The 15,941-nt window shown below is 32.2% G+C and overlaps 2 protein-coding genes across 2 annotated transcripts in view; both read right to left on the reverse strand.

The window, feature by feature from the left end:
* Window positions 1-15,941, reverse strand: part of LOC139525559 (tRNA-dihydrouridine(20) synthase [NAD(P)+]-like) — a 627,966-nt gene that overhangs the window by 390,001 nt on the left and 222,024 nt on the right. The window lies entirely within an intron of this gene.
* LOC139525320 (cubilin-like) overlaps window positions 6,172-15,941 on the reverse strand; it is a 44,505-nt gene continuing 34,735 nt past the window's right edge. Inside the window, exons 18-21 of the mRNA XM_071320524.1 lie at window positions 14,517-14,638; window positions 9,940-11,510; window positions 9,456-9,596; window positions 6,172-8,556 (exon numbers count right to left, since the gene is read on the reverse strand). Coding sequence (XP_071176625.1) covers window positions 8,367-8,556; window positions 9,456-9,596; window positions 9,940-11,510; window positions 14,517-14,638 — 2,024 coding nt within the window. The 3' untranslated portion in view covers window positions 6,172-8,366. The remainder of the gene's footprint in view (window positions 8,557-9,455; window positions 9,597-9,939; window positions 11,511-14,516; window positions 14,639-15,941) is intronic.

The raw sequence follows: 15,941 nt of genomic DNA on the forward strand, positions 1-15,941 counted from the left end.
CCAACTCCTTTGACGTAATACAGTTAGTATATAGAAGTATTGATTACTATACTTTTCTTTGAATAGTCTTATTTCAAAAGCAAAGTCTTTAAGATGAGACTAAGATCAGACAAACTAATTCAAATTACCACCGAATTTAAAAGCGCATTCCAATCCAAAACTTAAATCTTTATCAGACTTAAAGCTATGCATGATTTTAAAAATATAAATTCATTAACTGTGGTCTCCGGTGAAGCATTTTCCAAAATATTCAAAATGGTTAGTAATACAGGAAATCATTATGCTTAAGCAACAATTTTGATATATCTACTCTTTATGGAAATAGTTTTTGGATAAAGGCAAAAGTAGTTTACAAATTTCAAATGGTATAAATTGATTAGGTAGACAAATCAATTAAGAATTTATTGACCTTCTGAACTCCACAAAAAATCAGAACCAGGTGCGCCGACAGAGTGGGCGTCTCCCTCTATGAAATATCATCAACCTTCACATCCATCATTCTTGATTTCAATTTACAGATGAAGAGTTTGTTTGTTTAATATATTCCAGCTGTTTAATGGCCCTTAAACATCTAAAATATCTCCTGAGGCTCAATTCACACGGAGGGAAACAGTCAGATGCATGATGACACCTAGTAAAAACTGTATACTTACCAAATAACAACAAGCAAAGCACATTATGATTCGTTATATAGATTTTTACTATGTAGAAATTAAAATCACAAATATACTGAACTCCGAGGAAAATTCCAAAAAGGAAAGTCCCTAATTAAATGGCAAAATCGAAATCTCAAACAGATTCAAACGTACAAATAACAACTGTTATATTGCTGTCTTGGTACAGACATTTTCTTATGTAGTGTATATTTTCAAAATGAAAATCCATGTTTAGTACTTCAAGTTGTCTTTGCTTTTACAATTCACCAACACAACACGTCTAAATGCAAATTGTTGACTATGAACTCAGATGACACCACACGTCTAAATACAAATTGTTGACTATGACGTCATCATGAATACACTTTGATCTGTTTACATTGCAACCTTTTTTAACTTGTGAAAGTACTTCAACAATAAATTTTGTTTGATTTGCATTATATTGCCAAATTATAAACCAAATCAACAGAAAACCATTACAATTAGTCATACTAATCAATAATATACGCACGAAAAGTGTTATTTGAATATTCCTTGCAAAACGAGTTATTTTATTAGGTACAGAAGTTGTCATAGAACTTGTCTTTTAATTTTATTCCTAATTGGCAGATTTAGCAAATTTGACAATTCTTTCTAAGAAACGACAGAACGACATGACCAGTCTGTGCTTAGCGGTCATTAATGACGTTTCACACATCAAAAATGATTTTACAGCCTGAACCTTTAAATTTACAGGACGTCTACAATTTAATTTTCTGCATGTAGGCACCATTGTACTAGTGAAACTAAATAAAGGCAACAGTAGTATACCGCTGTTTGTAAGTCTTAAACTGATTGAGAGAAAACAAATCCGGGTTTTCACCAGCCCAGTAGTCAACACTTCGGTGTTGACAAGAATATCAATAATGTGGTCATTTTTATAAATTTCCTGTTTACAAAACTTTGAATTTTTCGAAAAACTAAGGATTTTCTTATCCAAGGCATAGATTACTTTAGCCGTATTTGGCACAACTTTTTGGAATTTTGGATCCTCAATGCTCTTCAACTTTGTACTTGTTTGTCTTTATAAATATTTTGATTTGAGCGTCACTGATGAGTCTTATGTAGACGAAACGCGCGTCTGGCGTACTAAATTACAATCCTGGTACCTTTGATAACTATTACAAACTAAAACCGAGGGAAACACATTAACTATAAGAGGAAAATAACGTAACAACAGAAACACTGAAGTAAATAGTCCAACAGAGCTGCAACAAATGTTTATTCTAAATGAAAAAGACTCATGTTTGACTTTGATATCCGTCTATGCAGAATCTGTCCAAAATTATTTGATCATATTTCAAAAATTTTACGTGTGCCATTATGAGTTTATTATCGTTATAGAACTTCTGTGTCATAGATGACCACGGATACGTTCCCATTGTCGTAGCTGTTTTGTTGCCTTCATTTCATCTATTGTGATGTCACCAACAAGAAGGCAGACCGAATTTATAAGCCGTCCAACTGTTGTTTGTCGTAACTTGTTTTTGGCAATAAATGTGTCAGTTCTCGCTTTAACTTAAGCGTTAATTGTAACTTTAGCATCATCCGTTTATTTATAGGAACAATTTAATAAGATTTAATTTACATGGAAAAAAATCAGCGAATTTGCACGGAATTTTTCGTGGCAATCACTTATAAGCTTACCCTTTTAATAAATTGGTCACTTTCCGTTTAGAGTCAATATGATCCATTCCAATTAATTGGTTGGTATATTAATTAATATTCGAAGTAGAATGGTCGAGTTCAGAAGACTTTTCAGAGCAAACATTGTTAAGATTTGGGTTTATTCGGGTTTGTTTGATTACTGTGTAATGTGTTTTTTATCATGGACATTGCTAACCATAGACTATTCAAACCCGTATCGACTACATCCAATAGTGAGGAAAAACGTTATTTTTTTAAGGTAGAATTCGCCAATAAAGGTTTAGATGCTATAAATATTAGCAATATTTTCCATCAAAAATCTGTACAAAAAAACTATACCTGATTACTTCAAAAATAAAGCTACACCTGTTATTTCTTATACTTACACCAAGTCTATTGCATCCAAGATTTTCAACCACAAGAGAGTTTTAGAGGCTTTTAACCTCAAAGATACAAAATCCAAGCCTCCGGATTGCTCATGTGCATCGTCACAATACAATTACAGTCCAGCTGGTCATATTATTACTGGAGACCTTGGCATCGTTACCAATGAACAACTAAGAGAGTTGTTAGCCAAGGGACCAAAATATAGAATCCCCCAGCCCATCAACTGGAAAAAGAATTTCAAGTTACTGATGGATGCAGTTGAGGACTATGCAAGAAAATGGGTAAAGCGCGAACCAGACGAACCAGAACTGGACACTTTGTCTGAATGGATCAAAGCTATTCGATCATGCATTCAGAGGCGCATACAAAAACTACGATGTAATATGAGTACTAAAGTTTCTAACCCTTTCAAGAATCCGGAGGATGTGGATGCTTTATCCTCTTTGCATGACAAATATGTCGTTGTTCCAGCAGATAAAGCTTCCAATAATATTGTCTTCATATGTAAAAAACATTATTTGCAATGTCTCACTACAGAGCTTGGAATTGATAAAACTACTGGTAATCCTACATATTCTTTAACATCATTTACCAAGGACGAAATTTTACAAAATCATAAATCTGTCCTTCTTTCTTTTGGTATCAACATCAAACAAAACGAAGAAAACTTGCCTTCATTATACTGGATACCCAAATTACACAAAACTCCATATAAAGAACGATACATAGCTGGGTCTTCAAAATGTTCAACCAAACATCTTTCTAAAGTACTGACTACTATTCTTTCGACAGTTAAAGATGGGCTTCAAAAATATTGTGAGGAGATATATTCTACCAGTGGTGTTAACCAGATGTGGATTCTCAAAAATTCGAAAGATCTACTGCTTAACCTTCAATCACAATCTTTGCAATTTTGCAGCAACATTAAAACTTTTGATTTTTCTACGCTATATACTACTATTCCCCATGCTCAGTTGAAAGATCGACTACACCATCTCATAAAACAGAGCTTTTTCTATAAAAATGGAAATCGTAGATACAAATTTCTTGTTTTGGGTTACAATAATTCATATTTTGTGAAAAATCACACTGAATCTCCCAGAAAATATACAGAAGATGATATTATCAAAATGCTGGACTTTTTGATTGACAATATATTTGTTGAGTTTGGAGGATTTATATTTCAACAGACAGTCGGTATTCCAATGGGTACTAATTGTGCACCCCTGCTGGCTGATTTGTTTTTGTACTCGTATGAAGCAGAATTCATTCAGAACCTTCTAAAAGACAAAAAGAAAAAGCATCTTGCGAAATTCTTTAATTTTACTTTCAGATATATTGATGATGTTCTATCATTGAATAACCCATATTTCAGCCAATACTTACATCTCATATATCCAAGTGAACTTGAAATTAAGGATACCACTGATACTAGAAGGACTGCTTCATACCTTGATCTTTTCCTCAATATTGACGTAGATGGACGACTTCACACGAAAATCTATGATAAACGGGACGATTTCAACTTCCCAATTATCAATTTCCCATTTCTCAGCAGTAACATACCCTCTGCCCCTTCGTATGGTGTTTACATATCACAATTGATACGTTATTCTCGTGCTTGTTCACACTATACGGACTTCATATACAGGAGTGTGCTCCTTACGCAGAAACTGCTCCAACAAAGTTATGAGGAGGACAGATTAAAATTGACACTCCGTAAATTTTATGGACACCATCACGATTTGGTGGATCCATACGATGTTTCGTTGACCAAACTAGCTAAGGACATTTTTACCACATGGTAGATTGTGTTTTGTCATAATGTCGTCTAATCTTTTAATTACCAAACGTGACTTATTCCCGATTGTGACTGTTTTGCCGAGTGTGAACTCGCATTACTATAAGACGTGGTACGGTACTTATCCATCCCAAATTCATGTATTTAGTTTAAATGTTTAATGTTATATTTGTAATTCTCATCGGATTTTGTCAAATGTGTTGACGTCTTTTCTATTATATTTATGTGTTATGGTAAAGAAAATTAATCACCGCCTTCATTTATCAGATTTGATTTCGTTCAAAGTAATCAGTACGATATTTTACGTTTGAAGTTAGATTCATAGCAAACCGGACATAGTTTTATAATATAGTTAATTGCTACCTCAGTTTTATATAAATAAGAATTAAAATGTGCTTTGTTATTAAATGCAATATCAGTATTTAGTTCAAATATATAATCTTAAATTAATCCTAATTCTATCTTATTCATTCTTATGTGACGTCATTTTTCATTTTTTGATGCTCTGTTTTACTAATTCAAATGACGTCATTTTTTCGTCATTTTTCAGTTTCAAATAGGACGTCACTTGGCGTAGAGGTTTAAACGTATTCGGATGTGTCTACTTTTGTGTTTCAAATGTCTGGTTATGTAAATGTATTTCAGTTGTTTCCTGTAATTAGTTAATACTTCAGCTTTATCATGTACATCTTTTGAATATTCATTTTATTAAATTTACTGTTTGCAAAAGTATAAATTACTCTAAATTATAGGGATTTTCTGGTAACTTAACAGAAAACCCTTGCCGTTTTTGGCACAACCTTTTTGATCTTTTGGTCCTCGATGCTGTTCAACTTTGTACTCGTTTCGGCTTTCAAACTTTTGTATCTGTGCATCACACATAGGTCTTGTGTGAACAAAATACACTTCTGGCGTATTAAAATTTTGAACTTGTTGCCTTTTGTTGGCTGTTGTTCGTGTGATTCTTTGTTTATTGTGTTCTCCAATTTATTTATATTGTAGTCCTGTGTTGTCATTTTGATGTTATATTTCACATGGCCATAAAAGTGCGAGGTTTGGCATGCCACAAAACCAGGTTCAACCCACCATTTTTTCCTTTAAAAATGCCCTGTACCAAGTCAGGAATATGGTCATTGTTATATTATAGTTCGTTTCTGTGTGTGTTACATTATAACGTTGTGTCGTTTGTTTTCTCTTATTTTTGAGTGTAAATTCACATTGCGATAAGACGTGTCACGGTACTTGTCTATCCCAAACTCATGTATTTGGTTTTGATGTTATATATATTATTCTCGTGGGATTTTGTCTATGTGTGTAACATTTTAGTGTTATGTCGTTGTTCTCCTCTTATATTTAATGCGTTTCCCTCGGTTTTAGTTTGTTATCCCGATTTTGTTTTTTGTCCATTGATTTATGAGTTTTGAACAGCGGTATACTACTGTTGCCTTTATTTGATAGGTTTTTTGTTATTGTTATTCCGATGTTTTTTTTATCTTGATATTATTTTGATGTTGGGTTAATAATAACCGTTTTAAGCATTAGAATTTAAGAAAAAAACTGATAATATAGAAAAAAAAAAAAAAAGTTTAATAAACATATCATTGTAAAGAAACATAAACAAGATTGATATGCATCATAAATCATTTACATATTTTCGCAACACTCAATTACGATGTATCTACACAAGTGATAACCAATTCAAATTTTTAACATTCAAGGATTGACCAAATTAAAAAAACAAATAATAATGTATCTTTAAAACACAAAAAGGCCCCTGTTTACAAATTGTACGAAAGAATACCAACCATTCGATAATACAAAATGATGATTTTTTCTGGAAGGTCGACACAGTGACGTGCATAAATTGCACAAATTGTCGAGCTTTTTTTGTAATCTAATTGATAAATGAGTTATAATATAAGTAAATTTGAAACGGAACAGAACGTATTTTAGTGCTTTTATCATTGGTTGAACACCTGTTTATAGCACCACCCTTTAGGCTGAAGAACACGAATATATACAAGGCTTGATTCTCAGTTACCAAATAAAATAATTGAATAATTTTGTTAACGTCTTTGGCAAAGGGATTTTAATTAGTCACAAAATAGATAAAAATATGTATAAAACTCGACAAAATATACAATCTTTTATGTTTTTCATATATATCAAAATATATTTATATAAATATAGTAATTCAAAAGAAAAGGCGATATGTTTGTAATAATAACGAATTTTACAGGGAAATCTTTGTTATGCCCTGCATATATTTTAAACATATTTGCTCCTGTACAGTGATTTGCAATAAGTAAACAAGTTTATACAACCAATAGATGCGCATGCATATCAACAATTTATGTCGAGTAGTATTTTCTGATGCTCAACAAAATTAAATTACAAGAATATTTTACAGGAGAACATAAAATCTAAAGACAAAATTATGGCAAAATTAATAAAAAATATACTTCAGACAATTCTATGGCTTTTAACATATAGTTTACTAGAACCCAACCATTAATACCTTAAACATATTCTTTTGAAGAATTATATAAATTATATAAATAATGCCAAAAAAAGAATAACTTGCGTAACGATGGACGTCTGATCAACCCTCTAAATATGATATCACATTGCAAATTAAACAAAGGACTAGACAATGATGTGACATCCATTCAATCATTCTGTAATAATGTTTTAATTTAAATGAATTTTCAAATCCAAGATAGTTTAGTTGGAACAACTGTTTTACCCTGAAGTAACTTCCCAACATAATACACAAAGATAAGATGTGCTTAAAATATCTCGAGACAAATTGACACAAAATTTAACGTTAAGTATTTGGTTGAAAGCAGATGTGTTTGAAATAAATGAAATGTTATCATGAAGTTTGGCAACTGAATAAATCATTATATGAACTATCTACAATATACGTCTAACGGATGATGCTACTGGGATTGTTGATTGGTCATAATAACTTTAATATTAAAGATAAATGCAATTTGATTTCAAACCGATGTGATAGCAATGTGTACCATCAATGCTGGGGTTTTTTAAAGATTGAAATACACATCAATCCAGAAAGTTGTTCGACTCTAATTGCAATTTTCCGTTTGTGGTTCTAATATACGCATGGAATACACTGCTGGTGATCAAATCAGTTAGGAACTGTCAGAAAAAAACTGTTCTCAATCCATGTTTCAAATTTCATGTTTACATTTAAACGTGGAGCAAACTGTCAAAATCACTCAAAAACACCAAAAACACGAATTAAAATGTAAGTAATTAAAAACAATATGAGGATGACCACTACGGTCTAAAGTTCTAGTCCTGCGTGATTACTTCAACAATAAATCATATATAAATATATTCGCCTTGTAATATCGAAACGTAAAAGGAAATGAATGAATGATTATGAATTTGCTTAGCAAATGATTTACTATCTTGTCAGCATACCCGAATTTTAGTTTCCTTCAGCTTTTGGGTATTTACGTTGTATTCATGTGTATTTTAGCAATGGTTATTACTGATGCATTAATTAATTTGACCTAGTTTAAATTCTGATATTTCTGGCCTAGAGCTGAATTGGATAGTTCGAGTTGAGAACAAAAATTGGAGAGTTTTATTACAGAACAACTTCTGAAAGAGCCTCCCTAGAACATATTATGGTAGTCCTACCCTAGAACAAATTCTGAAGGTAGTTTTATAGAAAGTTATCTGTTCCTTAATAGTTAAGAGCAGTTATATTACATATAATTCTAATAGTTCGGTTTTGAGGTTATAACTGATCCCAACTGTATATTGTAAATTTCACTCATCAATTTATAGTACTCTGATGACTTTTAAACAACAAATTCCTTCATTTCAATGTCTTCAGTAAACACTGACTGTGACTGTGTGTTAGTCTCGCCATTAATAGTTGCAGATTCGGGTGTGTGGCTATCACCTTCTTCCGACACCTGTTCTAATGGGAACAGTTTGGGATGTAGTGAAAAATTACTGGTTCTTGCTCGAAGTGGCGGATGTAATTCTCTGTAAAAAATCATAAAAAAACTGTTATATTCAATGTAAGTCCAAAGGGATTGAATCTAATTCAGCAATCTTTCTTATTGTAGCTTCCATAAAAAAAAACATAAATCGTGTGAAAATGTGATTTACGATATTTAAATTTATCTAGGGATTCTCAGAGTAGATAATTTACTTTTCTATCAAGTATTGTTCATAGATGTGCTAAACCACAATTGAGGTTTGATTCATATGTTTCTGTTTTGTCTCTTTAGCATTGCTCTATGAATAAAATCATCATCGATACCATACGCGCGACGCTCGAATTATAAACATTCAAGAAGGCCAAATAAGGTATGAAAGTGAAAAACAGGTTCCAAAAGGTTTTGCCAAGTAGCCAAAATGATCTATTCCTGGGGTAGACAATCCATAGTATTTTGTTTTTTAAACGGTTAGATGTTAATGATAAAAAGAGGAAACACAGACAATTTGACAAGACGATGAGTGTACACTAAGATGGAACTGAGGTTAAAATGTATTTTCAGTATAGTTCAGTGGTTGAAAGATATTGATTTCAAAAAAAAATATTTAAAAAATGAATTGATAGAAATTTTTGTTCCGACACCAAACCAGAGTATCATTCTAACGTATTACTGCTTGAGGATTGAACCATTGTCAATATTATTGATTTCATTTCAGTTCTTAAATTTTCAAATTTTTTAAATCCCCCCAAAAAATATCCATTTGATAAGCCATCGTTACGAAACCACACACCGATTGAACAGTTCAGGTTTGTGTTATAGTTCATAGGTGTTACTTTATAAAATACTGAACGTATACATATACGTTCAACTTTATGCTAATACTATTTATAAGATTATGGAATTATTCATGAAGCTCGTTTTAAATAAATATGATATGTTTACCTTGGTGACTTCTCCGAATCTGTATCTTCATTTTCTGAGAAGGTATTTGTGAAAGCACTGTCTTTAGAAAACTGAGAATTCTTCTCATACATAATTAATCTTTTGGCTGCTTGGTGAAGCTTGTTGGTCATGTCTATTCTGCTGATTAAAAAAAAATCGGCCTATGTTCTTATGTTGATATGCACTTACTTTAGGGAAAAACGTGTTTAAAATGAAATACACTAACAAGTCTCAAACGCATATTTTTTATATGATATTATACTATTTGTTCTACATAAACTTGTCTTAGAATAAGTAAACACCATATGCCGAAATGTTTGTTTTGTTGGTATTCTGCGCAAAAGGATATAAATGTTACTCACTGTACTGGACATGAGCTATTGAAATCTTATATGAAAAGAAAATGGCTGTTATTGGGCAAAATATTTGACCCTGTATCGTAGGAAAACAACAAGCAGTTCTAATAGATTTGAAGTCTACTTACTCGTTTAGTTTAATATCTTCTGGTTTTTCGTAAGAATTTGTAGGACCTTCGTAGGGATGTCGTTCGACAGATGACTGCTTTGTTTGGTATGCTGAATCTTTTAAACTATGAATTCTAAGTTTTTCCGCGACATTCTCGTCTGTTGTTTCCCGCCATGGAGACGATGACGAGAAACCAGTATCTGTGTCGGTAACACTTAATGCTGAGGAAGTAGACACCGCTGCCAGGTCTACTGTCGAAAGTTCTAACGTTTTAGATTTTTCTTGTCCTTGATTTTCATTTCCTACATAAAATGACGGACCAGCTTTCTGGTCAATATTTAAAAGATCATCGGGATTACCAGTTTTTCTGGTATCTGATATTTCTGAATGGAATGACTGACTACGTTTTCTGAAAGGTGATCCATCATCTGAAACCTGGTTAACACTAGGAATTTTGTTTAAATTAAGATCGTTGCTTCTTGATTTTCTAACAGGCATCTTACGATATTCATTGTTATCTATTTGATTTTCTTCCATGATATGTAAAGACACCCTTTTAGCAGGCTCTGCACTTTCATTAGGAATTGATAAAACATGTCTTGTCACATGATCTCGTTTGTAATATCCAAAATCATTCAAACTAGAAACTCTTGAGTGACGTCGGTGTCGTCTAATCTCACTACTACTTGACCTTTCTGATGTAAAACTGTGGTCACGTTGTTGAGATGTTTTACGGGACATCCTTAAATATTTCGGCCTTCTTGGTCGTAGCCTTTCAATTCCACAGCATTTACATTCATTTACCACTTCTTGTAATCGTTCCGGTTGCGAGCAAAATGACCTATTCATATATCGATCTATTTCATCTTCTGAGGAATCTGCTCCCGATTTTATTCTTCGTCTTCTCTCATGTCTGTGATAATGGTAGGTAGGGTCTGATTCAAATGACGTAGGTGTAATGCTTGGAGATCTTCTCGCTAACTCCTGGTTGCACTTAGTTCTTCTCTGTGCCAAATGTGACTCAAACGGTGGAATATCAAGCATTGTACTTGAGGTTTTGGGTTTTGAGGCAAATACTTCTCTTTTTCTCTGAGCATCAAGATCGTCTAAGGTCTTTTGTCTCTGTATAGATTTTTTTCGTTCTCTAGTAAATTTAGGAATTTCATTCTCGGTATCATCTAAATTTTCATAACTAGTATCATTGACAATAACTATATGAGGATAACAGTGAGCCACGCCACTAAAATCTGCTTGCACGGAATTTGATTTCACAAATGTTGAGTTCCGTTCTTTTTGTAAACTTGGTAATGATGAAAGTGATTTTCGTAATTCTGGATTGGAAAACGGCATAAACTTAGAATATGTTTCATTATCCGAAGACAAAATGTCATTATCAAGCTGTAGAAATTGCAAGGTACCGTCCACAATTCCAGAGGATTGTTGATTTTCATATCCTAATATTGATAGCTGTTTTTCTGCGGATCTTTTCTCAGATTTACTTTTATAGGCATCAAAAAGTCGGACTGCAGCTCCATAATTTTCAACATCAATTGGAGGGGTATGAAATGGCTCCATGTCATTCTGTGACTGCTAATAAATTGGTAAAAAGGTTTTACAAATACAAAAAGACTTATTTAGACATTTGTAATATGTTTTGATAATAGAGCAGGTTACTTAGATCCCTAGTTGGCAATACATTGAAAATTGAAAAACGCAAAGAAAAACACCTTTAACTTTAAAAATTTAGTATAGAAAAACATGAATGACTATACAGTTTTTTTTATGAATAGTTTTCATTTCAAATTCTTTACATGATGTCGTCTTGGCATGCGTTGTATATTTCCTAAGAAAAAAGGTATTTTAACATTGTTTTGAATAAAAAATTCTATCATTAAAAGTAAAATAGAAAAAAACTTTTTCTATAATTGTAGCCAAGATGGGTCCTTTTTGTTGAAATAAGGTACGAAACATAGTTTGTTGCTGTGTTCATATTTTTTTTCGTTATTTTTTTTATATATTCATTGTGTCGTTAATATTCTCGTTTAAATTGTTTGACATTGCTCATTGTTGAAGGCTGTTCGATGACTTATATAGTAAGTAAGTAAATTATTTATTATAGTGACATGTGTTTTTCACAAAATATTATATAATACAGTGAGATATAAAAACAATAATTAGAACACCCGACCCTTTGGGTCTATAAGTCACTTTAAACATAAATTTCAATGGTACGACGAACAAAAAAAATAAAATGTTGTCTATGTGTGAGAAATGTTGCAGTCGCAGATTGGTATAAAAGTTACAGTTGATAAGGAAATGAAATTCGTTCCACACAGTTATCGCTACACATTTTACACAAACGGTCACATTCGTCTTCACCTACAAAACGACCAGTTTCTAACCTATATATGTTAATGTCTGTGATTTGTCTCTTGTGGAGAGTTGTTTCATTTACAAACATACCACAACTGGATGTATATTGATAAATTATGTACTTGCAAGTTAATAGTTTGACCTCATTATATCCGTATCAAAATGTCTTTCAATTTAACCCTATGGCTAGTAATTGTTACCGTATGCATTAAGTGTTTTTATAATTAAAAGGGGAAAATTTCAACATTGAACGAGAAGCAAGGTTACATCGTTTGTTTGAACTTGATCCACAAAAACTCATTCGCTACACATTTTACACAAACGGTCACATTCGTCTTCACCTACAAAACGACCAGTTTCTAACCTATATATGTTAATGTCTGTCAGTTGTCTCTTGTGGAGAGTTGTTTCATTTACAAACATACCACAACTTGATGTATATTGATAAATTATGTACTTGCAAGTTAATAGTTTGACCTCATTATATCCGTATCAAAATGTCTTTCAATTTAACCCTATGGCTAGTAATTGTTACCGTATGCATTAAGTGTTTTTATAATTAAAAGGGGAACATTTCAACATTGAACGAGAAGCAAGGTTACATCGTTTGTTTGAACTTGATCCACAAAAACTCATTATTATACATGAGAAAAGGATGATTCACATATTTTGACAACATTTCTTGCACTTGTTATACTAAATTTTTCTTCCTTTTCTAAAAATAATTTATATGAAGTTTTCCTTCTTAAAAATAATTGGAATCTTGTTTTTTCCCAATTGTAATACAAACATCATATAATTAGTCAGACAAATATCACATACTAGGACAAAAAAATACTGGATTATCTAACAGTTATATGATTTATATTACCCATGAGATTACATAAAACAGCGTTCTCGTTTGCTTTGCTGTATACATTGCAATGCGGTGAGGCCGGACGGTAATTGTAGTAGGTAACATCTACGTCATTTGGTCTCTTGTGGATATTTGTGTAATTGCATAAAACAATCATAACACATCATCTCATTCTTTAATAAACACAATCAGAAAAGATTGTGACTACTTGTTTTATCGTTTAACCAATTGTAACACAAACTATATATTCCGACTTAATGCAGCCTTTTAAATTAAAAAAATATGTTTCCGGATGGTAATAAATATTTTATTTGTAATCAATATTGGGTTTTTTATATCTGTAAAAATAGACTGTCAGGGAATTCTGCATTTTTTCTTATTTAATGATACTTGGCTGGAATGGATTTTTTGGACATTTTTTCAAAACTGTGACCAATTTGCATTATTTTGTGTTCTTGTTTCATATTCTCTTGTTTGTTTGGGTTCTTTTTCGGAGGAAACACGATCTTTTTCCAAATTTATGTAATCAGGTTTTGATTACCTCGCATTAACCGTATACTTAAAGAAACTATTGTGTGTTATCTGATATGAACGGTTAATTGGACGCATTAACCGTATTCTTAAGGAAACTATTGTGTGTTATCGGTTAATTGGACGCATTAACCGTATACTTAAAGAAACTATTGTGTGTTATCTGATATGAACGGTTAATTAACCGTATACTTAAAGAAACTATTGTGTGTTATCTGATATAAACGGTTAATTAACCGTATACTTAAAGAAACTATTGTGTGTTATCTGATATAAACGGTTAATTAACCGTATACTTAAAGAAACTATTGTGTGTTATCTGATATGAACGGTTAATTAACCGTATACTTAAAGAAACTATTGTGTGTTATCTGATATAAACGGTTAATTAACCGTATACTTAAAGAAACTATTGTCTGTTATCTGATATGAACGGTTAATTGGACGCATTAACCGTATACTTAAAGAAACTTTTGTGTGTTATCTGATATGAACGATTAATTGGACGCATTGACCGTATACTTAAAGAAACTATTGTGTGTTATCTGATATGAACGGTTAATTGGACTTCTTTAGGTTCAGATATTTGTTTTTTCCGTTTAAATGCATTCTTAAATGCAGAAATACTGCTTTGCTTAGGTACAGCCACATTATTCCTCAGCAACTCTGCTATTTCGTGGTCAGTAATAAGTTCCAACTTAACTATTTCCTACGCAGTATGCATACATAAAAAAACCGAATTTAAAATAAAGTTTGTTGAAACAATATTCTTCATGTCTTTGAATCTAGGTATTATAAAACCTAATTATGATGTATTCACATCTACTTTTACTCACCTCTACTTTTAAAAAATTAGACGAATCTTCTTCAAATTTAAATTTCGTTGCTGATGTACTGGTCCCTGTTGGTGATCCCTGTGTGGACGGAGTATAATTTTTGTGGGCAGGTATAGCATTTTCTGTCAAAATATACAAAAATAATTTAACTTTGAATGAAACATGTCCTTTTTTGGCAAAAAGTTTATTATTTACAGACATAATTTTGGCATGTGAATGTGAAGCCATCATGTTTTTTATGACAAAAAGTAAAATCACAAAAATACTGAACTCCGAGGAAAATTCAATCGGAAAGTCCCTAATCACATGGCAAAATCAAATTAAACAAGAATGTGTCCACAGTACACGGATGCCTCACTCGCACTATCATTTTCTATGTTTAGTGGACCGTGAAATTGGAATCAATTCTCTAATTTGGCATTAAAATTAGAATAATCTTATCAAAGGGAACATGTATACTAAGTTTTAAGTTGATTGGACTTCTACTTTATCAAAAACTACCTTGACCAAAAACTTTAACCTGAAATTTGCACTATCATTTTCTATGTTCATTGAACCGTAAAACTGGGGTAAAAACTCTAATTTGGCATTAAAATTAGAAAGATCATATCATAGGGCACATGTATACTAAGTTTCAAGTTGATTGGACCTCAACTTCATCAAAAACTACCTTGACCAAAAACTTTAACCTGAAGCGGGACAGACCGACGGACGAACGAACGGACGGACAGACGGACGGACAGACGGACGGACGAACGGACGCACAGACCAGAAAACATAATGCCCCTCTACTATCGTAGGTGGGTCATAAAAACACAGCAAACGAATGGAAAACAACTGTAATATTCCTGACTTGGTACAGGCATTTTCAAATGTAGAAAATGGTGGATTGAACCTGGTTTTATAGCGCTTAACCTTTTCCTTTTTACAACAGTCTCGTCAAATATGATTTACTCTAAAGAATGACATTAAGAATTAAATTATCAGGAAAAACTGTAATTATTGTTCTGTCTATTACAAATAACCTTATACATGTGGTGCAGTCGGGAAGAAAACACACGTTGTTCCAATTTTTGGTATGTTTTGTCAAATTATTTTTCAAACAAATTTGTTTTTGCTTTTTGACATTAGTATTATGTTTTGTTTAAGAGAAGGTTTTATCTACCCTTCTAACTGTAGACTTCAAAAGGATGCAGCTATATTGGATGCATCCCGAATATGACAACAAAAATGGAATATTAAAACACCATATGTCAACACCATGGACAATAAAACAAAGGAAAAATCAAACAGAAAATGTCAACACCAAACCGAAAATCAAAAAATTCAGCGAAAGGAACGTCACAAAAAAGAAATCAAAACCATATATTAGATAAATTCATAACGTTTATATAAGTATTGTAATTGATCTACAAGATTCCTATT

Source organism: Mytilus edulis, chromosome 5 (assembly GCF_963676685.1).
Source record: "Mytilus edulis chromosome 5, xbMytEdul2.2, whole genome shotgun sequence".
Classification (NCBI taxonomy): domain Eukaryota; kingdom Metazoa; phylum Mollusca; class Bivalvia; order Mytilida; family Mytilidae; genus Mytilus; species Mytilus edulis.